General features: G+C 46.1%; 1 protein-coding gene across 2 annotated transcripts in view; it reads left to right on the forward strand.

Annotated features, from left to right (window-relative positions):
• The first annotated feature begins 203 nt into the window (after positions 1–203).
• The window catches only part of vat1 (vesicle amine transport 1), a 41,719-nt gene continuing 14,913 nt past the window's right edge, over positions 204–27,009 (forward strand). Inside the window, exons 1-5 of one of the 2 annotated variants that reach the window (XM_088906288.1) lie at positions 204–265; positions 393–810; positions 6,678–6,885; positions 25,012–25,182; positions 26,444–26,533. In XM_088906288.1, coding sequence (XP_088762414.1) covers positions 421–810; positions 6,678–6,885; positions 25,012–25,182; positions 26,444–26,533 — 859 coding nt within the window. In that variant the 5' untranslated portion in view covers positions 204–265; positions 393–420. Of the gene's footprint in view, positions 266–314; positions 811–6,677; positions 6,886–25,011; positions 25,183–26,443; positions 26,534–27,009 lie in introns of those variants that run through there. The other variant, XM_088906286.1, reaches the window with a different exon arrangement.

The following is a 27,009-nucleotide window of genomic DNA, read 5'->3' on the forward strand; positions in this document are numbered from 1 at the left end:
ACGGACGTGACGTGGAGACGTTCATAGTTTTCTGGACCACTGATCCGTGTCGCTCCAGCAGCACCGCTGCTCCTGCCTGGCAGACGGGCGCTCCTGGAACACGCTGCTCCTGCGCCTTTAAGAGCAGCCGGGCGCTCCGCCACTCCAGGAATCCGCTTTCCGGGATTTCGCTCTCGCCTCGCACAGCGGTCAACTTCTGGGGGAGCGGAGGGCTCAGTCGTCTTCACGCCACACTGTTGTCTGGAGCTGCGAGGCTTCGCGGAGGGTCGGTGTCTTTCTCTTTTGTTGCAAGACTTTGCTGCTGCTTCTTCACCGGTGCCTTTTCACACACAACAGCTCGTTCGCTGACGCGGGCCAACAGAAAAAAACGCATCTTTGCTTTTGCTTGACAGCTGCGTGTTCTCGTTACCCTATCCGAAGATGTCTGGGGAAGAAGCACCTGCACAGCAGCAGACGCCCGAAGAACAAAAGCAAGACGCCCAGCAGAACGAGGAGGCGAAGCAGGAGCAGTCCAAGCCCGCAGCAGAGGCACCGGCGGAGAAGGAGGTCGAGGAAGAAGTTTTCACGTACCGGTCCCTAGTGCTGTCCGGCTATGGAGGCTACGATAAAGTCAAACTGCAAGTGAAAAAGGGGATGCCGAGCCCCAAAACCGGGGAGGTGGTCGTGCGGGTGAAAGCCTGCGGCTTGAATTTCGCCGACTTGCTGGGCAGGCAGGGTCTGTACGACCGGCTGCCGTCGCCGCCCGTCACCCCCGGGATGGAGTGCTCGGGGCTGGTGGAGGCGGTGGGCGAGGACGTCACGGACAGGAAAGTAAGTTTGCTCGCCGGCTGTCTTGCAAAGGAGCGCAGTCGGGGCTTGTCGCTGGCTCGGGCGATGCCGGGGTGTCCTCCCCTCAGCAGCGTCTCTGATTTTATCAGTCCCGCACGGAGACAAACTTCTAGTTTGCTTCGCCAAGGATTGACGCAGGACACATTAGCAGTCGTTTTGTGTAGAAAAAAAAGTTAAAGTTAAATTAAGTTCACTTAATTACTTGTATTTCATTTCTCCGTTTTTTTTAAAAAGTGCCCAGTTCACGTTGGGAATGCTTTAAAAAGCAATGCACAACTGCACAATGTATCGCTATTATTTTAATCCCTGAATTAAAAAGGGTTAGCGGCGGTTGCAGGATTTCCCTCGTTTCATTCATAAACGCCGATCCTGGAGAATGACTGCCGTGATAAATGAGGCTTTAATTGCTTAATTAAACCGTATCAGTGAGTCTAGAAGCCACCGCCCATGGTCTGTCGAGCACAACAGCGTGAGGCGCTCTGCGCATGTCTGGCTGCCGCTCCAGCCCTGGGCACCGAACCCGGCCGAGACGGAGGTGCGGTCGAGTAACGGTCTCCTTTCGGGCGACAGCTGGGGGGGACCGGAGACACGGGTCCAGCTGTGGGTCGCAAGCGCACTTCGATGCACACCGGCAGCGCGCCCTGGAGCGACTGATCGGGACGCGTGCGGGCTGCGGGGAGGGCGAGGCGCTCGCCCACTCCGAGCTCTTGTTTAAATCAGCCTCGAACTGTAAATGGCACCATCTCTTCTCCCCGCCTAATGAGCAGCTGTTGGACGGTGTTCTAGGGCTTAGTATCAGCCCAGTAAATGTGTTGCCTTCTGGGCTTCATGTACGTGTATGCAGCCAACACGAAGCGAGCCGTGGTCGAGTTAATTGATTTCTGCAGGTGAACAGACGTGTGAGCTCCGCGGTCGGACTTGTTGCCATGGCGCCTGACGAGCCGGGCGGCTTGATGGGCTGTGATTGATGCTGGCGTTTAGTCTGTTCGCTGTTTTTTGTGCGTGTCGGCTGTGGAAGGCGGCGTGGGTTAGGAAAGCGTTCTGCCTTTTCAGAAACGCCTTGACGTCGATCACAGAACTGTACCGGGCGTCTTGAAACCTTTTTATTGTAATTGATGACTCACCCCATAGCGCAGCCGACACCCCTCTCCAGTTTGGTCAGGCTGTCTCGGCAGGACCGGGCCGCTATTTCCAGCTGACAGTGCTAATGGCCGCACCGAGACACCGGGGCCGCCGTGCGCGCAGCCCCACCCGACACGGAGAGGTGTGTACTAGCTGGATTGCGGTCGCTACACCGCTACCGCCATTCCTCTGTCACAAACCACTTTTCTTTAGAAATGTAATACCTCTCTGATTAACTACATTGCCGTTTGTAAGCATGATTGTGTGGAGAAAAAATGCGTTTCAATCTTGCATGATGTCGTACATCTTCAGAATATAAACGGCCTGATTTAGATGTCCTGTTATGTATTCCCCACTGGAGCTTTCTGGCAGCAGGATGAAATGTAGACAAACACTGAGCAACAGTTTTCTGGCTGCGCTGACTTTCACTGCTCTGTTCCAGTCTGCCCTGGGCTCAGCTCCTTGTGTGATCCCCAGGGCGGCTCCACTCCCCCACCTCCTGCCCCAGGGCGGGTCCAGCAGGGGCCGCTGTGGTGCTCCTGGACAAACCACCCCCACACCAGGCCTGCTCTCCCTGTGGGATTTGAGCCTGCAGGACCCAGCTGTGCATTGCATTGAAATTGTGCATGCTCAGACTGCTGTGTCACTGCTCAGCATCTAAATACACCCTTTAGAGATGGATCCGAAAACATCTCCTCTAAATCGTAACATTAATCTCCATATAATCAATTGGGTTGAATCATGATCTGAAATGTGTTTTGCTAATCCCTTTATTAGCAAAGAATTCTCCAGTGATGTGGTAACTGCTGTCTGTTACTGGCCAGTTGTTGCTTTTCCTTTGGGATGTGCAAACCTGTATTCACATCAGCTGCACAAAGCTTTCGGTACAGTGGCTTCCAGAACGGTCTGTAGACATGGCGAGCAGGTAATTACATGAGCCACAGCATGTACAGGTGTTCTACAGAGGTACAAGTTCATTTCTCTTTAACAAGTGCTTGAGTTTAAACAGGGTGCACATGGCTTTTTACTTCAGTGTTCAGTTTGCAGCTGGCCCACTTGAAACTGTGCAGATGAAACCGTGACCCTGCCAGGCGTCTCACTTTCTAATCCTAGGTGAGCATTGAGTTCAACTGGATACATGAGTAAATTATTGCTGGATCTGTTCCAGGTGTTCATTCTATGCAGAGATTTAGGAACAAAAACCTGACAGGTTGACCAACATCTCTTCTGCTTCTTGCATTCTTCAGAAGGGCCACAGGTAACAAGTGACCTTTCAATCCTTCAAGCTCAGATAGTTCTAGTCCCCTGTGTCCCCCCAGCTGGCAGTGCTGTGCAGTGGGCTTGAGGGGTTTCACAGCACCCTAGAGCCCCCTGGGAGGAGACGGCTCGAACCTGCAGTCAGCCCTGACCCCACGTCGAGTCAGGATCCTGCAGCTGTGAGGGAGTAGTGCCAACCACCGTGCCCACATGCCACCACGTCTGTTAGCGAAGGGGGTTAAATCTGTGCTGCATTGTCTCTGGATAATGTGCCGTAACATTCTGGGACTGAAGAGGGTGAGAGGATTGCTTGGCATCCCGAGTTTGAAGGGTTTAATTGTTAGACATTGCAGTGTTTCACAAATCTGGTGTAATTTGGTTAAATGGTGGCAGAGCTGTTTATTCAAGATCCTAACTTGCATTTGCAAATTGGGCAAAATGGTAGAGAGTAGGAACATGCTTAAGCGCAGGAAGAAAACCATTCTTGATGTGGCAATACTGCTTGCGACACCCCTGGAACCCAGACTATATGATCTTGATCAGGGATGTTTACCACTGGAAGCGCTTCGCTTTGCCAAGTTTGCTGCCAAACAGTGTTTCTAACATGGCAATAAAAAAATTCACTGCCCGTCTGATAGCTGAGGTTAGTAACTAGAGGTATATAGAATCATCAAAACTGAGCAAGTTTAAAAACCATGATTCTGACATGAGAAGAACAAAGCTGCTCTCTCCAGCTCAGACTCGCTCCGTATGCTTTCAATTAGCTCTCTGTCCCACATTGTCATCCTGGTATTTCCTTTCGCAGAGCCTGCAATGTGATGTTTTAAAGAGAACGCATTCCTGGTGTTATTTCTGCTTTTCCGTTTTAAAACCTCTCCTAGAAAAAGGATGAAGTGGGTCAGCCTGCTGTGGCGTGGAAGAATGTGTGCCTGATCTGGGGCTGTTATTGGAATCAAAGGGTTTGGTGAAGCTATAGAGCCTTTCTATTGTTTTGACTGGGGAAAGTAATTGTTGGCCATGACTTCTTTAGCTGTGAGACTCCATGTGCCTTTTGCGGTGAGCAACCTGTCGCAGCTTTACTGGAATTAATTCTGATGGCAGAGCTGTCATGAAGGCGGCACAGTTCAGCCCGGAGTGTTTTGCCATGTTACATTTTTGTTCATGCGAATCAAGTGCTCGTCTGGTTTCCGAAGTCGTGTGCAAGATTCTTCATTATCCTTCTGTCTTGCTCGTTTTAATAGTAGTTGCATGATTGTCCTCCAGGGATGTGTTTTGGTTGGGCAGATAGAAGAGGGGCGTGATGACTCAGTCCAGACACCAGGCTCTCCCCGACCTTTATTTCTGGTTCTGGTTATCCTTGGAGATTTGGGTTTTCGCGCCAAGACAAGGCTTCACTCTCTGAACCAAAGAGCAGAGAGTGACGTTTCCCCAGCATGAACAGCATTTTAAAACCTTCCCTGGGAGGAACTGTGTAAGTTTTTAGGGTACAGGGTAATAAAACCTGGGAAAAGTGTGAAATTAGATTGCAGACAGTAGCTTGGCCCCTGTTGATCAGAATGGACCCATTTTATTTCCAGGCACAAATGTGGGTCTGTCAGTCCATTTCAGTAATGCACTTTATTCCCACAGTCAGCCTAATTGATCTTTATACCCAATTAAATATTGAAGGAAATGGGAAAACACCATGTCATGATATTTAATGATCCAGAGAGTGCACTAATTGGAATGGATTGAAAGGGCTTCATTAATCCTACCCTGGCATGAGCAAAGTCTCAGACAGGATTTCATTTTTTGTTTTCAGGACTTTTTTTTTTTTTACTGCTTACCATAGAGTACTCAGTGATGGATGCTGCGAGAGTAAATGTCCTATTGTCTTGTCCTAGAAAGGATGAGGAGCAAGAAAAAAACTTTGGGTGTTGGAAGTGAACTATCTAGAAAACAGGAAGGGGTTTATAATATCCCACCAAGGCTTTTTCCGGCAACACCTCCCTCTTCCTGAAGTGGCCAGGAAATTTATCCGTTGGCTTTTCCGTCGGGATGGTTTTGCAGCTGGAGGTCTCGTTTCCAATGGGCCGCGTCCTGTCTGCACACAGCTTTCCCTGGGTGTGCCGAATGAAATCGATAGGTTTTACTGGAGCTGCAGGAAATGTTTCCCCGTGCTGGAAAGGATTTAAGCTCCCCGAACATGCATCCCAAAACTACGTTTGTTTGTTTTTTTAGGTTGACCTTTAGTGGCAGTTTTTAAAAATGTTTGTTCTTAAATGGATACTCGCTGGTTTGAGATGGTTGTGGTCTGGTAACTGTTTCGCTACCATCTCGTTGAGCAGGGGTCAGTGTTCAGATCTGTGAGGCTGGGCATTGACCCAGGAGATCTTAGTCAACAAAGTGCCGGAGTGTGGAGTAATGCATTAGTAACGTAACTTATCACCAAACTCAATTGAACCTAATTAAAAAGCTGTTTGTTTGTGTAAGATATTACTCTTCTCTCATGGAGTTATTGTCATTAGGCAGTGCCTTATTGTTAGTCACTGCAGGCATTCTGCTGGCCTTATCATATTGTAAGGAGCTTTATTGCTTTTAATGTAGTTTCCTCAATATTGGTCTCATCTCTGTAGAAGACGGTAAGGAAGTGTTAAGGTTTAGGGGTCCTAATCCTGAAGCCCTTCAAAATGCCCAATTGCACAGTGTAGCTGCAGCCAGCTCCTTCATTGATAATTAGAAGGATCAATATATCTGCTTGTATCAGCTGGGAATGGAGCACATTGGGAGGGCTAAAGGCTGAGCTGTTCTCCAACATAAATACAACTTGGGCATTTCTACTCTTATAGGATTTTTTTTTTCTGAATTGTTCATTTGCCTCTTTAATTGACAAAGTTCTGTACTACTTGCTGAGGACTTTGGAAATGTTTAAATTAAACAATTCAAACAGTTTAGCCCCACTGTCTATTTGGAACAGGTCTCAGCTGATCTCATCCTCTTATTACTGGACATGGTGCTTCTACCAAGACCTTGCATCACGTGTTGGGATTGCCCACTTCCTGCTCTGCAGATGTTAACCCTCTTCCTGTCTGTCCTTGTGCAACTGTGTTCTATTGCTCAGTTTAATCGGGGGGCGGTGTAATTTTGGAGGAATTGTACAATTCCAGATCGGTATTTGTGAGGCATCATGGTTGCCTGTCTAATGGACACTGAATGCATCTCGACTGTAATGAAACTACAGTGCAACTTGAAAGGGATGATTGCAGAGCAGTGACCGAACGCATTCCAGCTCCGGGCAGGAACTCGTGCCCTGAATGTGGAGGTGGAGTTTGAATGGTTTGTTTTCCAGATGTATTTCCTGGTGGTGGCACAGGTGCCTCCTGCTCTTGCATGGCTGTCACCCTTGTAGCCTCTCGGTGTGACCGAGGTGCTGTGGAGGCCCACAGGAAGTCAGTAATCCGGTACACTGCCTCTTCCTCCTCTCCCCACAGGTCGGCGACAAGGTCATCGTGCTGAACAGGTCCGGCATGTGGCAGGAAGTGGTTGCTGTGGCGGCCAGTCACACCTTCCTCATGCCCGAGGGCATGACCTTTGAGGAGGCTGCAGCCATCCCGGTGAATTACATCACCGCCTACATGATGCTGTTCGACTTCGGCAACCTGAGGCCCAATCAGAGCGTCCTCATCCACATGGCGGCAGGTAACCTGCAGAAAACACGTTCGTGCAACATGGTCTTGGAGGAGGAGGGGCTGGGCCATCGTGTGTTCGTCTTTGTTTTTGAGGGGGTCATTTTTGTACTGATCCAGGCTCCCTTGAAGACAGTTGTGATCAGCACAAGTTCATTTTAAAGCTCTTTGCATGCATGGATAGATCTAATTCTTGATGCATGTTTCCAGAGTAATCTTCCATGTTTTATTGTTTAGTGGGATATGCTAATATTTCAGAAATTAGAGGAACCTCTGGTAGTTCAATAATTATATGCGGGTGTTGGGTTGTCATCCACAATTCTCATTCATCATGTATGGGGAAAATTCAGAATCCCTCTGTTCTCCATTCATCACCAGGTAAAAGCCAGTTGTCCAAATACCAGCTGTAGTTCCAGAAAAACCTGGTAGAAGATCTTTGGCAGTATTCAGAGTTGAAGGGGGAATGTTGGACCCTGTGTGAGGAGTGCAGTTACTTCTGGAATATTAAAGGCTTCTTATTAATTAAGCAGAAATACTGTTGCTGTCCACTTGAAAACTCATGCCAAGATAGTTAATAGTGATGTAACCTGTTTTGGTAACTTTAGTTCTAAAAATTCCCATCAGAATGATTTCTGACATAAATTAAAAATGGCTAGATTAATGAAATTGAATCTGTTCAGCTGTCGCTCTGACTTTATGGTAAATTGTTAAAATTCTTTAGTTTCTCAGATTCAACACTTATCAGAGACCTGATTCAAATACTAACATTGATAAAAGGCTGGGTTGTTCAGGAAATAAAGGTTTTGATGGACCTGATGTCATGGATAGAAAGGCAAAAATCGCTAAATTTAATTTTAGATTAAGATTCTCTTCTGAAACTAAAGTCTGGTGCATGTTCCTCTAATACAAAGAAACATTGGAAGCTGTTACAGAAATAACCAATTTAGTGGAATGATACCAGGGAAAAGAGAATCTCCATTAAAAAAAGTACAATAGGTAATAGATTATTTTAAATATACCTGGAAAATAGATCAGCTACTCTTGCTATAGCAAGACATTCTCGGTCTGAATTCTGCAAGAGGTACAGTAGCCAGTCAAGATAATTGCTGCAGAGTCTCCATTTGAGCAACTACTGCCGGTAATGCCCCTCACTTACCATTGCTATTTAGCTGTCGTTTGCAATGCTGCCTTTCTTATAATGTGGCATTTGCACAGAGGCACTTCAAAGCAGTTTGGACAGCAACTGACACTGACCGATTGTTGCCCATACTGGATGTTACTCTGGATTTTTGTGAAAGTCTTGCTGCTCTTAGAATTTTTCTTTGCCTAGAAAGTAATTTTATAAACAAGTAAATGTTCCTTAAACTGAGTGAATGCGCTCCTTTGTGATTTTTCTGAGAATTGCTCCCGTGTTCTTCAGGAGACTGCACAAGGTTTTCAATGGAACAGTGATCAGGTAGCTTTGCGTCGGTTCGTATGACGCTAACAGTGGCCCTGTCATTTTACCCTGTCCTGTTGTAAGGTGGGAGACCCCTGTAATGGGTGCTCTTTTAGTGGTCTGTGTGAATCGCTACAGCATCCAGCTTAGAATTTCTCAGATGGAGCTGCATCCCATTATACGTCACTCTGGATTCCAAAGTCCTGTTATTGGCACAAAGCTGACATTTCTGTGCCACATCTTGTTGGGAAACGTGCCAGTGAATGTCATGGGGGGGGGGGGGGGAGATTTTGAAAAAATCAGCAAAGGCACATCCTCAGCAGCCTTGCAGTGAGCAAATTGTGACACTAAAGCAATGCTATTTTTGTAAAAGATATTGGGCACAGAAGTTCTTCTACAGTAAGAGAGTGAGATGATGAATATGATGAGCTAAAGGACTGATTGAAAATAAGCCAATCTTAAACACATAAATTTCATGCATGTGCCTCAGTATCAAACCACGCTGCATGTTCGGATAGTGTGCAAACTACTGCTTGTGACCATTGCTGGAGGTTTTCCACAGTGTATCCGTTTCCTCCTTAACCTGTTTGCTCTTTCTCAGCCTAGCATGATATTTTTGCAATCATGGGGTCTGCAATTAAAACTTTGCCTCCAGTGTCAGGAGACAGCATGGTTAAAGCCTTGCAAATATAAACTGAGGATAAGGAGGAGTTGTTGGGGATCCTAAAAGTGTCTGCAAGATAACATCCCTTCTGTTTATTGATGCATTCTGGGTTTGGGGTTAATGGGATGGGTGTTTCAGAATTGCATTGTTCCACCCCCTTCCAGTTGTACAATCTAATTTGTAAATTGATCTAATTGTACTCTGTTGGAGCAGGGCAGCTCAGCTCTGGGACTCATGGGCTGCTATTTAGCAGTTTCTATAAGTCTTGAAATGTCCAGCTTCTTAAAAACAATGAAAGGTTCTAGTTTGTTCAGTTGATCAGATTAGGCCGAATAGGTAATTAAAGGCTCAGATGGAAGCAGGAACTAGGACCCTTCTGACATTCCAGGGCTGCTCTTATACAGCCCTGCTTGACCTGCAGCCCTTCCAGCCCACTCAGTCACACACCAGCTGTAACCAGGTGATAATTGCATTATTGATCCTGCTGAGTACTAGGTAAGGAGCTAGTTACAGCTGATGTGAGGGGCAGTGGGCTGTAGGGGCTGTAGGTTGAGCACTGATCTGAGATTGGCCATGCTTAACCTAGCACACCGTGACCTCGGGCATCTTCATTTCCATCTTCTGTTTAGTTTATCATGCTTGTTGGCTGAAGCTAGTCAATTGTGTAAAATACTAGTGATACTGTTTTACTTTGGTGCTGTCCTTGACTTGAGGCCAGAACTTTGAGGTGTTTTTAAAGTTGTGTAACCAGTATGGTTTTCAAATCAGATGACCCAAATCACTCACTCACTCTACACCAGTCCAGTGTGATGGTCTCCCAGTGTTGGAGGAATATTGTCTGGGTGACCAGACCTGTTGCACATGGGTTGTGCCACTCATGTTAGTCATAATGACCTGTATGGCCTTCTGATTTTCAGAGGCAGAGGTTTTCATGTTTTGGAAACAGTGCTGCACATTTTAAATCATGCTGAGGCTCTGTCAGCTGCTTTTCTGAAAGTCCTCCTGCTGTAATGGTGGCTGTAAGGCCTTTGCTGCAGGAGGTAATTTGGTGGTTATGCTGTCCTGAAAGTTGTCAATTTGACAAGTTGCCATTGAATATGAAATTCAGATTTTTTAAAATGAAGTCCAAGGTTCTTGAGCTTTCCTGCTTGTGACCTTTAGGTTGTTGGGGCAGATGATTCGATCAGCAGTCTTGCTATGTGAGTCCACATCCTGTTTTTCACCAGGCGTAAACCTTAAACAGCTGTTTGAATCCTCTTTGCACTGCTGCAGTGCTGAGTGCGAGTGGAGCAGACCAGCCTGCCGTGGCTGAGGAAGCTGAGCAAGGAAAGCGAGGGAGCAGGTTGCTCTGGTCGGGGGCAGCAGGGATGTAGTGTGAATGAGGTCAGCGGGTGAGTGCCGGTGGCTGACCTGTGTTCCGCTATTCCAGCAGCTCTTGATGCAGTGTTTTACTGGGTGGCCCCTCATGTGGGCAGAGGCTTGCTTGCCCGTCGTTGGCATGTGGGAGGTTAGGTTAGGTGACTGTATGCTTCACTACTAAATGTTTAAAGCCATGCTGAACGTTCTTTGCTTTTAAAGCTGTAGGTTCTGTTAAGATTTGCTTTAGGTTCTATTAATAAACAGCAGATCACAAAAGCTTCCTGTCAGGCTCGATCTTCAGCTTGCAGCACGGCTGTGCTGCTTGCTTTTCTCAGCTCGGGGCGTCGTGCTGGCTGTTGTGCTGCTCGGTGTGAAGACCAGTCTGTGCCGCATGCCTGTCACTGGTCCCACTTCCCTTTCACTGCAGAGTAGAAAATCACATTTTTGTATTTTATATTTGCCTTTATACAGGTTTTATAAATGTCTTTAAATCTCCGCTTCTTAAAAACAATGCAAGGTTCTAGTTTTTCCACTTAATCAAATAAGGTCACCTGTATTGTAACAGTAGAAATGCTGACAGCTTTTACTTGTGCTCCAAAGCCTTTTTACCTAGAAGTTACCCAGCCATTTTTTCCCATACTTTATAAGAGACTTCAAGGCAGTAATGATGGCAACAGTCAGACTGGTCTATATCCTTTTATTCTGTGATCAAAAATGACAAGTGACTGCCGTGATTTTCAAGTGAAAATCAATCCTGTATCTGATGCATTTTACATATTTTCAGCAAGGCTTTAATTTATTCCATAACCCAAGTTTTTTTTTGTGTGAAGAATTGCAAATTTGTTAATTTCGTTCAATGTGTTTATTTACTGAGCGGTTCTAGGGTGGGTAGAGCTTGATCAAGCCAAGTCCAAGCTCCCTGGGTGCAGTGTTTCTTTGTGATGCAGTCCACTTAAAAATCAAACCAGTTGGATGACCCTGTCAGGGCTCAAGTCCTTGTTCATGTGGGGTGAAACATTAGCTGGATGTATCGGACGAAGGAAACAAGCGCAACTTGGGACTGGAGTGTAATTAGTACAGAAGTGCCTTGTGTGAAGATGTGCATCACCTGACTGCACCAGGCTTCCTGAGCCGTCACCCAGCTCTCCGCTCTTGTTGATAACGGCCTGTTCACACATCAGCACTCAGCTGCTGTTTACATAGCAACTAATGGGCAAGGTGTGCATCACTGATCTTTCTGAAGGGCTGTGCTGCACCGAGATAAATACCAGCTGGGTTTCTGCTCATTGTAGTATTTCTTAATATTGCATTTTAGAAAGTCCCCTCAAAGGTTGAATATTTTTTTTCCTGTCTCATATTCCAGCACTTCAGGTGGGGTGTTGTGTAGCTCTGCTGCACCCTTAATTGAAAATACTTGGCGCTGTTCCTCCAACAGATACATCAGACCGAAATATGCATGTACTCTACAAAATTCATAATTGCCACTGCCCAATCTTGTATGGTTAAGTGTTAACAAGCTTTCCACATCTGTGCTCATTGACATTTTATGACTGCTGTAGAAAATGCTGGTCTCTAGTTTGATGCACCCTATTTGTTTCAAAGGCATGCAGCAGGTGTACATAATGCACCACTGTAGAAGAGCATATCTTCAGTATTCAGACTCTTGCACAATTTTCACATTTATTACTCTAAAGATGCCTTGATATACTGTAGCAATTTATATACACAACCTACTCCACACATTTAAAGCAAAGCCAATCATTATATGGAAGAAAAATGGGAAAAGTTCTGATTGCATTAATACTCGAGCCCTTTGTTGTGGCAGACCTCAAAGATACCATGGAAACGAAGGATCTTTCAACACAACCCATAGATTAAGTTGTAGAAAGGCACAGATCAGGAATTTGGTATAAATTATTTTTTCAAGCAGGCCTTGACTATCCCTTTGCATATGAAGTGGATGGTATATCATACAACACTGCCAAGATCTGACTGTCCCTTCAAACTGAGCTGCTAGGCAAGAAGGAAACTAGGTAGAGGATGCAAGTGACTGGGGGGGAGTTAAAGTATTTCAGTTACTAAGATGAGAGAGAATGTTGGGCTCTGACCTGTGTGGCACAGTGGCAGGAAGGAAACCATTATGAAAACTAATTCTGCACAACAAAACCTGTAGGTAATGCTGCAAAAATGTTTTGTGGTAAGACCAGACCAACTTGAAGCATTTGTCTAAAGCCGTGGTTCTCAACCTTTATCAACTGGGCCGCCACCGTGGCTAAAAGCAAGTCTCGTGGGCTGCATATATTAATCACTACTAGGCCTGCCTTATCTGCGTGCATAAAGGCTATTATATTACTATTGATATAAATATAGATAGCAAAGGAACAAGTAATAGGTTTATTCCATGCTGGGGAAAAAAAAGAAGAAAGGGCTTCTAATGAAGTTATTCTTTATAACTGGTGCAGAGAAGAGGCTTGTATCAAGCTTTTCTATATTTATAGTTCCAACAACTCCTTTAAATGAAAGGAAGAACATGTGCTGCAGCTCTCTAGCACAGTAGGAGATTTCTGACCATCTTGCAGTTTGTTGCTTAGTTTGTGGCTTTCTTGCGAGCTGCGGGCTCTCGTGGGGATTGGACAGGCCGGGTCCTCTCCAACACTCCTGCCAGGATGTCCACGCGGCCCCTCCCACTGGGGAGGGGAGCCGGAGGCTGGAGCAGCACACAAGCGCGAGCTGGGCGCCCTGCCCTGCCTGCGGCCTCAGCCTGCCGAGCTCCAGTGACCCTGAGCTCCAGCGCTTCCCCCAGCTGGGGTCCAGCAAACTCGCTCTGGCTGCTGACTCGCTGCAAAATCACTGATGATAAGAGCGTGTGACTGTTATTGCCAAATTGTCACAAGTTAAGATAATGGAGGAAAAAGTCTGCTTTAAGAAATGTGCATTTCAAAGAAACATTATCAAAATATCGGCCTAGTTTTGAAAATGAGTTGTGCACTGGTCATGTGTGCCTGTGTGAAGGCCCATACCTGAGCTCATTCTGGTTTCTGTGTTAAGCAGACTAGAGGGTGTGATTCTCTCTGGGACGGTCTGCCAGTATATCGCAGGCATTACCCCCCCAGCAGTGCTTGTCCCAATGTTGATACAGCTGTGGTCAAGTACCTTGCTCCAGGTACAACAGCACTGTCCGCAGCAGGGACTCAAACCCACAACCAGCCAGTCATGAGTCAGAAGGCCCAGCCGCCCTCCTGTGTGCTGTAGCTCTGCGTCTTCACGGCCCTGCTGTTTGCTGAAGATGTGGAAACGAAGCCGCGGTCCTGATCACTTGCTTCAGCTCCCGGTGTGGTTTGGCGCAGAGACCTGCTGGGGTTGTGGGCGCGAGTTCCTGTTGCGGCAGGAGCAGCTTTAGCAGCGAAAGTCTGTCCTGGTGCCAAGTCGTTGCCTCCAGAGTTCTCGTTAATGGCCCGTCAGTTCTGCTGTTTCCAGCCTTGCGGACTTCTGGGAGTAGCGATGGCTTCGCAGCCAGTCGGTACTTTTGACTTCCCAGGATGGAATTAACAGGCACTTGTTCAGTTTCGCCACCTGCTCGGTGACAGCTGCTCGCTGGGAGGGTTTAAAGATCAGCCTGAAGCTCACGGGAACCGCGTAGCACAGGCCTCCGCTGTGGCAGAGGATTGTTAAACATTAAACTTCATTCTTCTGTTTGCTCAGGCTGTTTTGCTCAGCAATAGCTCAAGAATTTCTAGAAATCTGTGGATGTATGAAGGTTTCTCATTGTGTTCCAATGAGCAAAATTGGGAAAACCTTGGTATTTGGCGCCTTCTTCCAATTTGAGTGTTTTCAGGACTAGAGGCTGCTCTAGTGTAGAGCTGCCACGCCTGTGAGGGGAAGACTGGGCTTCCTGACTCTCGATTGCAGGAGCTCTTTCTCACCTCTGACTGACCAGCTGGTCCAGAAGAGTCCTTCAGGCTCTGAAACTCGTGATTTCTTTTCAGAGCAGGAAGGAAGGTCTTATTATTCCAGATATTATGAAATCTGTGGTTGATTTGATGCAAACTGTTTTTTTTAAATGTCAGATGACTGTTTATAATCTTATTTTAGGAGGTAGTTTGTGATGGTTGTAGCCCTTGTTGGAATTTAAAAAATTTGCTATGAAAATTTCTTGTTTACGAAAACCTAATTGTACTTGTAGTCCAGTTATGACCAGCTTCTTCAAAGTACCAGTAGACACAGCTTTATTTAATTGTACTGATATGGCTTGGTAAAGTTTGAATATTTGCAAGAAATACAGATTATCATTAGTGTAAAGCCTGCTAACCTACTGTACTGTAAGTAAGATGAGTTTCTTCAGGTTTGGTGAAAACCTAAGGTCTCAAATCACTGATGAGCTCTATTTTTATAAAGTTTTCTCAGGTACATATTGGAAATAGGTTTCAGTTCCGTCATGTACCCACACAGACATCAAGATTAAGAAAGGTCATTGATTGGTTCATCAATTAGTAGCTAATCACTCCAAGATCTCATCCAGCTGTTTCTTGAAAGAAAGGGTTGTAGCTTTAGCAACATGGCTGGGTAACTTGTTCTGTCCTCCCATAACTCTTTGGAAACTGGAGGCACTTTTTACACATTTTAAACACTTCCATGTCATCTTCACTTGTAGCTTTGAACTCATCTGTGCCTTGAAGGATTTTGACCTTATATCGGGTCCTATCTTAGCCTGTTTTGGGGTAACCAGCACCTGGATCGCAGTAGCTCACTGCTGCCGTCTTGTCAGCTGCTACAATGTTGCTTGATACCTCCAGTGTCCACACCTGCCAGTACATCTCTGAGTGTTCCTGTTGAAGGACAACTTGTATAGAAAGGGAGCACACTGAAACAAAGGCACAGTAAGGCCCTGAGAGAGGAGGCGTAATTAAAACTGAGTGTCATTGACATGGTGCTCTGGTGTGTGCAAATCAATTCTTAAGGGATCATTTATTCGTCACAAGGTGTTTTCATGTGGCTTTCTTTTCCACCACAGTACTAATTAGCTATTTTTCTGGAGATACTAATTAGGCAACTTTTCTTTATATCCAGATCTTCAATTGCTTTGAACTGCGAGACTTATGCTTTGCTGATGCGTTTCAAAATGGTGACCTTGGAATCGGTTGCCTTTTCAGATATCGGCTCTTCGAGTCCTTAAAATAGTAAACCAGTCCAGCTGAAGCCAATTAAAAATCAGGGTGTTTCGGGTGAAATGAACACTAATGAGTCCTGTGTTTTGACTCCTGGAGGCTGTGTTGACTTTAAAGATGTGTATAAATATTCATATTGCTAGTATAGAATTTAATTGTTCTTCCACGGAATCTGGTTCACTTTGATCCAGATTGAGAGGTGTGAAATGTGGGTCTGCGGGACTGTGGATTTCTCGCTGTAACTAGCAATGTGGAGCCCTGCCGATGACTGACTGAGCCCATGAGCTGCTGATTGTTGTATTGGGTGTACTTCTCTCAGCTGCCCTATTTGTTTTCGTTCTTTGTTCTGACGGTGCATTTTGCAGTTTTATGCATATCCTGGCAGAAATGGCCTGCTTGGAGTGGTTGTCACTTTTCAAAGCAGATGTGGTCCAAGCCAAGCATTTTTTTGGATTTATGGCCCATCCCTCCTGCTGTGGTCACGTGCGTGGAGCAGGTCTCCAGAGTGAAGTGAGCTCATGTCTCAGGGTGGAGGTGTTCTGGAGCCTCGTGCAGCCCAGTCTGATCTCCCAGCTGTGGGAACGCACTTCGGCAATCTGAGATGTCAAGAGCAGCGCCCTGTTTTTTTAAAACAAGAAAACGTGTCCTAGCTGCAGCCTTGATGAGTGATGGGTAAAGAGTGGGAGCCGAGGACAGGACATCACTCCTCCTCTGCTACAGTAATAAATGTTTCAGAGACCCTCCCACTGCTTCGCTACATCTTGTGCAGAACAATGCCGTATTGTCCACTTCTTTCCTTCCCACCCCCTTGGACAAGAGTCACATCTGTATCCTCAGCTGCTTGTTCAGTCCTGAAATGCTGCCCGTGCTCGGTGCTCTTCCAATTTTTTTTGGAAAGGGGGAAAAAAAGTGACAGTTGGAATATGTTTGTGCATGCACCCCCCCCCCTGCCACTCCTAAATCTTCCTCTAACCTTTCCCTGAACCCGCTGTGTGCTGAAAGCTTGGGCTCTGCCAGGCTGGCCTCCCCTCTCTCGCTGACGAGTGAGCTCTGTAGGCGTTTGAACGAGATCGGGCCAGAGCTGAGTGCGATGAGCAGGGTGTGAGATGTTGGGAGAATTCACTTCGAGTCGGTGGCACAGAGTGAGATTCTCCTGCCACAATATGGAGAAGGAAGTTATGATCTGTTGGGATTCCTTATGAGAACCATAAAACAAGCTACCTGCTTGATGGCGCTGTTTGAGTGAGCCGAGTCCTGACTGAGAGTTCGTTGCTGCTTTTGCAAACAAACTCTATATTGACTGGATCTAATTTGCCCAAAAGGAGGACTAATTTTCCAAGAAGGCAGCTTTGGGAGATTTAACAATTTAGCAAATTTTTGTATAAATGATATGTATGAAAAGATACAAAAACACCAGCAGCGTTAGAGCCCAGGAATCTGAGTTGTTTTGTGTTCAGTCACTGGTAATGTAACAATTCCACAGCATGTGGAATGCAGAATGTTGCTGATTTGGTGTACAGTGAGATTTATCAGCTGTCATCAGGCTCCACTCCGCCGGGAGACATGAGGGCTTTCATACAGGCGTACCACTTCGGAGTCGAGCATCTTTCCCAGAAGTGTAGCATGTGATTAACAGTCACTTAATGCCACCACCCGTCTCCCAGTTCTTAATGCCACAGCACTGCCACCTTCCCACCTGCAGTGACAAAGACTGGTTGTGCGGGGTGTCCCTGCAGTGTGCTGGTGTTAAGCCCCTGCTTGTTTCTTAACAGAATCTCCCAGATGCAAACTGCATCATAGTTTGCAATTATACCTCTCATGGGCATCTGGGAAACTACAGGGGGCCCCCAGGAAACCCCCTGCTCCTCAAGCATGCACAGCCCCAGCAGGGTGTGGCCAGTGGTGTAGCATCATGAAGAATGCTGGCCACAGGTGAAATCTGTAGGACCCAAGTGGCCCACTTGGTAGGGACCACTGGGAAGCCCCAATATGACTCGTCTTGCTTCAGTTGGAACTGGTAATGTGAGGTGTTTGTGAAATTCAGTGCCGCATTGCTAGAAACCTGAGCTTATTGGCAAAGCTAGTAAAGGGACCTTCCTGACAGCATCTTCTGCCTCTAGCCCTCCAGGTGTTGGAGGACCTTGGCGTGACTCTGGGTTTGTCATTTCCACACTGAAGCAAACTGGAACCAACTCATCAGTTTGCGATGGTGCTTAGGTCAAAGGAAGGGGCTAGCCAAGAATGCAACCCACAGCCCACTGTAGTGGCGGGTGAACCATTAGTATTGTCTACAATAACATGTCTTCAGCCTTGAAGCTGATAAACCAGGAGAAAGGTCAAACAGGAGCACACCACACAATTTACCAGATGTACCAGCTTCTCTTTCCTAATCCTGTCTGGTGCTACTGTTGTGCTTATTACTGCATTTGCCTGCCATACACCTCTTCTGGTTTCTCAACAGGATGTACAGGGCCCAGTATCGTTTTTCCTGTAAACCAGTTTGCACTGACAGGTTTGTCAGTTCTTGTAATTTTTATTGGTAGGAGTAGCATTTAATTCAATCTAATTCCCAAAGAGACAAAGGTATCCTGGATGGAGGAAGTAGTTTCTCCCTGGTGTGAAACTGGGCAAGGGTCTCCTTGCCTCAGGCAGCCCTAACAGCTCTGCACCTGAGGACCTAAGGCAGCAGTCCAGAAGTAGCACGTTAGTCTTTGTGCTCCTGATCTCCTAGCTGTGGAATGTGCTTGTGAATCTGTACCTGGGGAATGGGTTTTTTTTCTGGAGCACATCCTGGGAGTCCACTTCACGAATGTGCTCAATACAACAGGTAAAGAATTAGCACCTTTCAACCTGATCATCATCTTATGCCGGTAGGTAGAGCACTTCCTTCTTGTTGCGCAGAAGTAGTCATTTCAGCCCAATGCAACTTGGCCAAGTTATAAAGCTGAACCTGGACCAAACTGGAAAAAAGTTGCCATTGCAAATCTAAGCTTTCAAAAGCTTAAGCTACAGTATTTGACAAATTGTTTGTGGAAGAAAGGAAAAAAAAAAGACACTACAGGTTTTCATTATTGAGAGAGCTCAGCAGAAAACGATTTGACATCTGCTTATTCCCTCCAGTTAAATTAGATTAAATCAATGCGAGGCCGGATTAAATCGGACCAGAATTTGGTTAGCATGAGGCAAATGTTTGAGGAGGTAAGAAGTTCCTCCAGACAGCAGAGTGTTTGATGGTCTCTCCGAGCAGGTGCAGCGATGGGTTAATTGAATACGAAGAGCTTGTTTTTGTACGTAGGCTGACGCGGACCTGGGCAGTGTTACATTTTCCACTTGGCCTCTGAAGCACGAGGCCCTTTTGGCAGCTTCGGTTTAAGGTCTCGTGATATTTGCTTTCCCGCGTTGCAGGATCAAGGAGAAGAGATGGAGTCAGGATTTCTCCAGATCGGCTGTAATATTCCACGTTGTATATCGCGTTGCTCCGTAAGATGATAAAAATGAAAAAAATCAGACTACTCCACCGATTCAGCACGTTTGCAAGCTAGTATCTTTTTAACTCCAGTATGTCATCCAGCTGCTCTCCCAAGGAGATCCCATGGATCTGCAGGTACATGCAGTAGATGCCCGACACTGCTTGTAACGACGTGCCTCCTATTTCTGGTCCTGAATGAATTTCCTGTAAATGTGCTCTTGTGCTTCAGCGCTTGGGCTCGCTTCACTGCAGGTCCAGAAGTGGCCTTCGCCCCACTGTCCTTGTCAACCATTCGGGATACTGAGGGCTCGGGCCAGTTGGTATTCCTGTCTATTAAAGACTAAAGCGGTTTGCTGCTGTTCTGGGTGAGGTCCCTCTGCAGGTCTTTCAGGGTGCCAGCATTGATCTTGTTTGTCCTGGTTTTAAATGTGTGCATCGTTGGCCCAAGCTTTCTCCACTGCCTCTTGACCTCTGGATGGTTCTCTATAAATGCTCTAAGCCTGTGGTTCAACATGGAGACCTTGTGCTCTCCACTTCTGTGGCCCACTTTCCGACAGTGGATGTTGAAGGAGCAGGTCACATTAAGGGTTTAATGAGTAATGTGATGCCTGAATTAACTGAGAATGTAAGAGGGAAAGCAATATTTAGAGTTCTGAATTGGAGAGGTTTTGTGGTCCTGTAAATTGTCAGTGTTTAAGAAGGTAGTGAAGCGGAAATAAAAGCGTCTCCTGTGACCTGTGAATTATGGGATTGTGAACGTGATCTTGATTTGCTCGGAGGCAGCAGCGATGTGCAGTGTTGGGTGTGTGATGAAGGCAGGGTTTTTTGTTCAGGGCTTGAAATGAGAAGCCAGCTTATTGAGTTTCCTTTTTGTGTTCCAAATCTGAACTGATGACCAATGCAGGACATGTTTGTCTGTAGCCCTAACACAAATTGGTGAGTGATCTTACACAAAGCCTGTTGCTCAGAGCACAGGCTGAGCTCCACAGTCCAGCTCTTGCTGAGTCAAGCTGGTAGCAATTATGTGGACAAGTGCTGCTGGGGTTGGCTGGGCATGAGGTCTAGCCAGGGCTTCCTTGACCAGCCAAGCAGCAGCTCCTGGCGCTTGGCAGGTGCCCATGAGCGGTGTTGCTAAGCGATGCCAGTCGGCAAGCGCTCTGCTGTCCTCTGGCATGGTGCTTGGAGCTCATGAATCTGTGCACTCACTGTGACACGTCCACAAGCTCTCGCAGACTAACCCAACGCGATGCCACACAGAAGAGCGAGCAGGTAACGGTTACTTCCAGACTGCGTGTTCCCAGACCGTTCAAGTGCCTTCATTGTGGTCAGCCTCCTAATTCATCTGCACTTCCCCAGTACTCAAGAGCAAAGTAACGCAGGGAGCAAACCAAGCAGCTGTTGGCCGTTATCCGTGACCTTCATGTGATTTTATGGAAATGAGGACCATGGACCCAAACCTGCTGGGTCTCCTGTATGGTAATGGGATTCTAGTGAATAACCTCGATCTCACTATCTATTGTGACAGTTCCTTGTCTGAGTTAAAGAAATAGGCACTCAGATGGTCTTTAATCTTAAAACCAATTTTCAAATTGTAGGTATTCCAGGAAAAGCATGTGGAAAAGAGGCTCGGTGCGAGTCCTCAGACTGGGGTGGGCAGTTAGTGGGTTGTAACAAGACCACTGCTTTTCCAAGATCATATCGATCTGCCTCATGGTATCCTTGATAAGCGCAGTTCAAACATGATACAAAATAGGAGGATTAGCATACCTTTTCTTTCTCTACACAATGTGGGGAAGTAAGCTCGGGGGAAGTGTTTACAACAGGGGGCCTCTGGGAGCTGGGGACCAGCTGCCCAGCTGTGCTGGAGCCTGCAGTAGACCGCTGGACGGGATCCTTGGATGAACTAGCTAAGGACAACAAATGAGCTACATGGGGAATGATCTCCCCTTGCCTGTGGCCTTTCTTGCAGTGCTGTTGGTGCTGAAAAAGAAATCAAGACTCTAATTTTAAGTCTGCGAGAACATGGCAGATGACATTTAGTGTTTCTGACTGCGATTTGCTACTTGAATTGAACGTGTTGCTGCCTCCTCATAACCTGCTGACGTGTGGAAGAGCTGAATGGAGTGTTACCATGGCAACGGTATGTACACAGCTCTCTTCCATTTTTGGCCCTCTTTTAATTTAAAGACTGCTGAAGGACAGAGCAATTATTGCTAACAGAAGGGCAGAATGACTCAACATGGACTCTGGCAAACCGTTTGGAGCACCTGACCTGAAACTAGAGGAATGGTTCTTGTTTTATCTTTTTCGGAGGCTATGTAGGATGGCAGGGGCCAAGGGAAGGGGGTGAAGATGTTTGGTCTCGACTTGCTGCCTATTTTGGTGTGCAGGGAGATATAAACACTTGGGAGACAGGGCGGGTGGGGGCAGGTGATGTTGCCCAAGCAAACTCAAGTTTTACATTGAAAACTTTTATCCTGTTAAGTTTGGATTAGTGTAACACTTTTGTTGAAAGAAAAAAGCTTATCGTAAGCTGTAGGCTGCTTCAACTGTCAAACTAGCAGTTTGATATTTATTGCTAGCACTTAGAGATGGATTCTGACTGGCAGCCAAGAGTGAGCTCCAGCTCGGTTGCTATAACAGGCTGGGTATGTAGTGGTGTATTCTAACCCTTTGGTATTGGTCAAGGATTACTGTACGACAGTCATGTAGAGCAGGGCTCACGGCCAGAGATGCTTGTGTCCTGGTATTTGTCTGCGTAACTGGTTTTCCTGTTTCTCTCCTGTATTGGAAAGAACGGAGAAAGTGAGTGCTCCCCAAAGTAGGCAAATTAAAGTGGAGAAATGATACTTCCTTTCATGGCAGTCATTATAAGACGTTTAGAATGTGTAAACCCCCTGTAACATTTGCACCTTGTCTTTTACATTCACTATGTACTGGTCCAGAGTTTTAAAACTTGGTTTTAATTCCGTTTTTAGAAGATGTCCACCTGTGTTCTGGATGATATGACTGTACTCCCTTTTAAAAACTTCACCACTTTCCCAGTGGTGTTTCTGCACTTGAATGTCTATAAAGTGGAAAAGACATTTCGGAACTTAAATAACCACCTTTTTCCCTGTGATATGTGGTCAGGCTCGGCTCCCCACACTACTCCTTTTTAGTACACATCAACGCTTCTCATGATGTCCGTGGCCTCGCTATAGCAATCCCTTGATTTAGCATACCCACCCCCAAACTCCAACATTTGTATTTGATCAAAGTGACATCTTAGCAAATTGCTGAAAATTAAAGGAACGATGTTTTGGTTTTTAAGCAGCTGAGCTGCTCCCTCGGACCCATCCTGCCTGTGTGTGTTGTTCAGGGGGAGAGAATTGAAATGTATCAAATCGGCAGTTTTCTTTGGCCTTGGTTTCCATGGAAACCTCACTGCTCCTTCTGAAGCGCAGGAAGGTCAGCCCCAGCAAGGGAAACTGTACCTTCACAGACTGCTTTTTTGCATATTTAATTTTTTTCATTTGAGGTTTTCCCACTTTTTTTTACACAGTGTATTTTCCAGCTCTCTTCTCCACACTGGGGACACTGACTCTGACCGCCACGTCCTCAGTATTGTAGTCACACAACAGCAGGAGTGGAGGCCGTTCGGATCCTCTGCCTCATTGGGTAGCTGGAGGAGAGGGTCAGACAAATTTAGTTTCTAGCACTTTAAGAAAAGTCGGGGTGCTGGGTAGCCTGTTCCAGACTGCAGTTATGACTGTGCTCACTTCTGTAGGAGGCCAGGTAGCCTGGTTAACGAGGCCTTGCTGCCATTTGTCTCCATCAGTCTGTCCCAACCAGTGCTCTGCCTTGTGCCCAGGGGCTGCTGTCACTGTAGCATCTACAGTGGTCCACTGGTGGTTTTTGCAGGAAAACTACAAAAGTTAGATGTGTTAATCTTGGTTGTGATGGTGAATGGGGGGCTGTGTGGCAAGGTTGGTGTGACATTGTGGTTCCCATAGACTTTCAGCCTGTTCTTTCTGAGCCCTTTAGGATGGATGGGAGGTTAGAGTAGTAAAATGAAGCTATAATATCTGAACCTACAAGCTGCATTGGAATATGCATGCTGTCATATGTAAAATATCTTTAACAATTTCTTTTTGGGTTCAAACTACTGTATACTTGTTTTGTACTTTGTCATAGGCTTTCTGAGTCTTATTGCTGGTGGTTTTTGGGCCAGTACTGAGGGGAAAATAAGATTGTGCATAATGTAATCCAGATGTGGTGTGGCTCATGGCAGTGTTTTAGATCAGTATCTGGATAGTCTTTGCTCCACCTGTTCAGGGAACAAGGCTATAGCTGTCTTCATGTCTGCGACTCTTGCCTTGCTCCTTGGTTACTGGGTTCTGGGCTGAGTGTCGGTCATGACATTTGCATGTTTGATTTAACCTCTGAGCTGAGCATGAATGCAGGACTCCCAGGGCGAAGGGTTGGTGAGGTCTGACCTCAGGCTGGCACGCAGCTGCTGGTGAATTCTGGAGGACCACAGTCGGGTTTGAAACAGTATGTGGGATTTTCTTTCCACATCTCCTGGGAGCTGGAATTCCTTTATCGCCATAGGTGTATAAGCTATTGTATACATTTTCCTTTATAACAAAACTTCACTTAGTTTTTTGTTCTCAATCAGATACAGGATCCATGAGCGCTCTTGTACATGAGTAATCAGGGGCATTGTCCCCTTCGAGTCTCATGACCATGGTGTTCTGGTGTGGTGACTGACCCTGTCCTGTAGGAGGTGCCATCCTGCAAATGTTAACCTGAGTTCTGAGTTCTGGACTATTTGGTCTACAGATCCTGTAAGAGTAGGGCTGGGTACCCCAGTGTCCTGGCTGAGTAAGCCCGGGGTGGCGTAAATCTGGTCTGGTTCGTCATTCGGTTGAAGCATCTGAACTCTTCTTCCCTAATCCGCTGTGTAGCGGAGCAGCAGGTGCAGAATGGCTGCACTTCAGTCATGGAGGAAGTGGATCCCCTCTTGTAAAACATAGTGGTGTTCTTTAGGCTAAAATGTGTAATTATGATTAACCAAGTCAAAACACCTTTCTTCCAGTCTTCATGTTTAATCGTCTCACTGTTTGGTAGCTTTCTGGTCAACTTGTAGGATTTTGGCTTAAGTAACTCCCCCCCCCACCAAAAGAAGCCTTTTAGTATGGGATGTTTGTGGCCAAACTTCATTCTTTTGTAGCTCTGCGGCTTTCAGAGCTAGAGAAGTATTTGTTGTTGGTATGGACTGCTAGCCAGTAAGCTTTTTTTCAGTCCATTTTTAGCTTGGCGTCTTCCCGACTTAAGTTGGGGACTAGACTGTTAAGCTCACCCTGAAGCTCACTCCTGCTGCATTGATGTGCATCTGGTGCCTAGTCTGTCATCAGTGTTTTGCACCTCATTACTACTGTAGATTTTCAGCAAGCGTGAAGGAGTTCATAGGATGTAGACTTTTGATCCAGCAGGATCAATTAGTCACTCTGCTGGTAACTTCTTGTTCCACATGATCTGAATGAGGACACATGATGAGCAAGAAGTTGAAGGTTTATAGAAAAGTCTCCAGTAGCCTGCGGATACTAATATTGCTTCTTGGCAGTGAGAGCTGACGGGCTAATCTCTCAGCTTTCCTTCTCATAGGTCAAGTCTTGTAGTACAGTGATCACAGAACATCAAAGCACTGTTGAGCCCTTTGAAATGTTATCTTGGTTTGGGCTGAATTGTCATTCACTTAAATGAATCATTTTGAAGTTCTTGGGCAGTGGAGTTGTCCACGGTAATTTGTGCCTGAACAAGAAGTGTTTTATGTAAGTTGCCCAACTCTTAGCTGTGTTGTGGTGAGACCTGTGAAGGGGAAATTGCCAGCTTACATCACAGGTCAACAGGAAAAGACTGAAAAGGTTCTTAGAGAGGAGGTACTTTAGTTTGACTCATGACTTATTTCCCTTCTTGTTTTGACCAAGGTGGTGGGTTTTTTTTTCCCTCTAGGCCGCCTGTCAGACTTTCAGGACTCAGTTTATTTTCCCTCCCCTCAGGTGGAGTGGGTGTTGCTGCTACCCAGCTGTGCAAAACGGTGAAGGATGTGACCATCTTCGGGACCTCCTCCGCCAGCAAGCACGAGGCCATCAGCGCCATGGGCGTCACCCATCCCATCGACTACCGCACCCGTGACTACGTGGACGAGATCCGCAAAATCAGCCCCAAAGGTTCAGGTTCTGACTGTTTCATTCCGATGCTCGCGTGATGCCCACCTCCAGGATACATGGTCTCTTCCTGTTTCATACCAGCTTGGTTTTTGACAGTTCGGTTTCCCAGTTCCAGCTCTTCTCAGACATGCAGAGGCATGAGGAGCAGCACAGGAGTCTGGTCACTACATTCCACAGTGGAATGGTAGAAGCTGTGGAAGTTTGGCATTGGCTGCTTATCTTATAATAGCATTGTGAGCCGTGCTTCTTGAGTTTAATGTAGGTTGGCCACCCCAGTCTAGCTTTGACAAGTAAGGTTGGGTGGTACAGAAGAGACACTTGAGGCAGTGGTCTCTAACTTGGTCCTGGAGAGCCCTACCGCTTCAAGTGTTGGTCTCCTTTACTAATTCTGACTTCTGGTAATTTTGGTTCTGTTCAGCAGTCAAGAGATGAGTTGGATCATCTTTCCATTTTAATTCCTCTGGGCTATGGGTTATAGACACCCTCTCTATCCCAACATGCTGTAATCTCTTTGGGGAAACATTAAACTAGTATTGAAGTATGATTCCCCTCTTAATGGGGAAAAGTTATACATCTTTTTAAAGAAATAGCCAACGTGTGCAAGTAAGAGGAGCTGAATTCTATTGGTTTTTATTAATGTTCCCACAAAAATGCCTTGTGTCCCCTTGAATGATTCATCCACCTCCCACCCAACACGTCCCACTCTGTCTGACATGATCAAGCTAATTGTTACAGTATCTTTTGCTTCATTGAAGATTCCCCAAAGACCTTGAAGATAAACTTCACTCAACTATAAAAGCATTAAATCAAAACACACCCTAAATTTTAAGCCATTCAAATGATTTCTAGTTCACCTAAAACAAGCCAAAGAGGACCCTGTTTGTATGTTGGAGATCAGAAATTGCAAGTCTTTGTGAATGTCAGAAATGCATGAAAATGGTTTATCTGGACATGTGTATTAATGCTGCTTAAAGAATTTATCCCAGGTTGAACTTTGTTTACAATTTTCTAGTTGTAAACTCATTCTAATGGACATATTCTGAATGTCTTGCCATTAGGATCAAGGGGGGGAATGAAACTGCAGTTGAATGAGCTTTGGTTTAGTGTCAGTCTTTGAGATTACCACTGTTCATCTAGCTGTTCCATTTAATAAATATTTAAGGTGTGAAAAAGCGTGCTGTTGTCCTCCTGGCTCAGGCAGTGGGGTAATCTGGCTGCTCTGGTTCCCCGTCAAAAGCTTGTGTCCTCTCTGGCTCTGCAGGACTGGACATTGTCCTCGACCCCTTGGGAGGCTCGGACACCCACAAAGCCTTCAACCTCCTGCGGCCGATGGGCAAGCTCATCACCTATGGTAAGAGGCGCTGGGGCAGTGCTGATCGGTACCAGTACAGGAACTGTGACTAGCCTAAGCCATGGGGAAACTGACGCAGATGGACTATGGAGGATCTTTGGAATGAGTCATTTGTGAGTTTTTTTTGAGGGGACTTTCTACCAACTCCTCTGCTCACTATTATACTGTGAGGGTTGATTCTAGAAGGGATTTCTCATGCTGGAGTTCATTGACCTTTTAAATACTCTTGGCACTGAATCATCTGTAACAAGATCGACACAGTTGAACTCATTCTTTGTAGCAAGTGAATGAAACAGACTGTGCAGATGTATGTGAGTTTGGCTCTCCTGTTGAATGTTATGGAGTATACGGATCTCAAACGGGTCTATGTTTTCCTGGTGTGAGTATGGCTGCAGAATAGGGGCATATTCCAGAGCAGTTCTGGAGACCAGATCTCTATACCATTATAGAGTTTTGATCAGGAAGATGTCTGTGGC

The sequence above is a fragment of the Atractosteus spatula genome, chromosome 26 (genome assembly GCF_055471065.1).
Source record: "Atractosteus spatula isolate fAtrSpa1 chromosome 26, fAtrSpa1.hap1, whole genome shotgun sequence".
Taxonomy (NCBI): Eukaryota; Metazoa; Chordata; class Actinopteri; order Semionotiformes; family Lepisosteidae; genus Atractosteus; species Atractosteus spatula.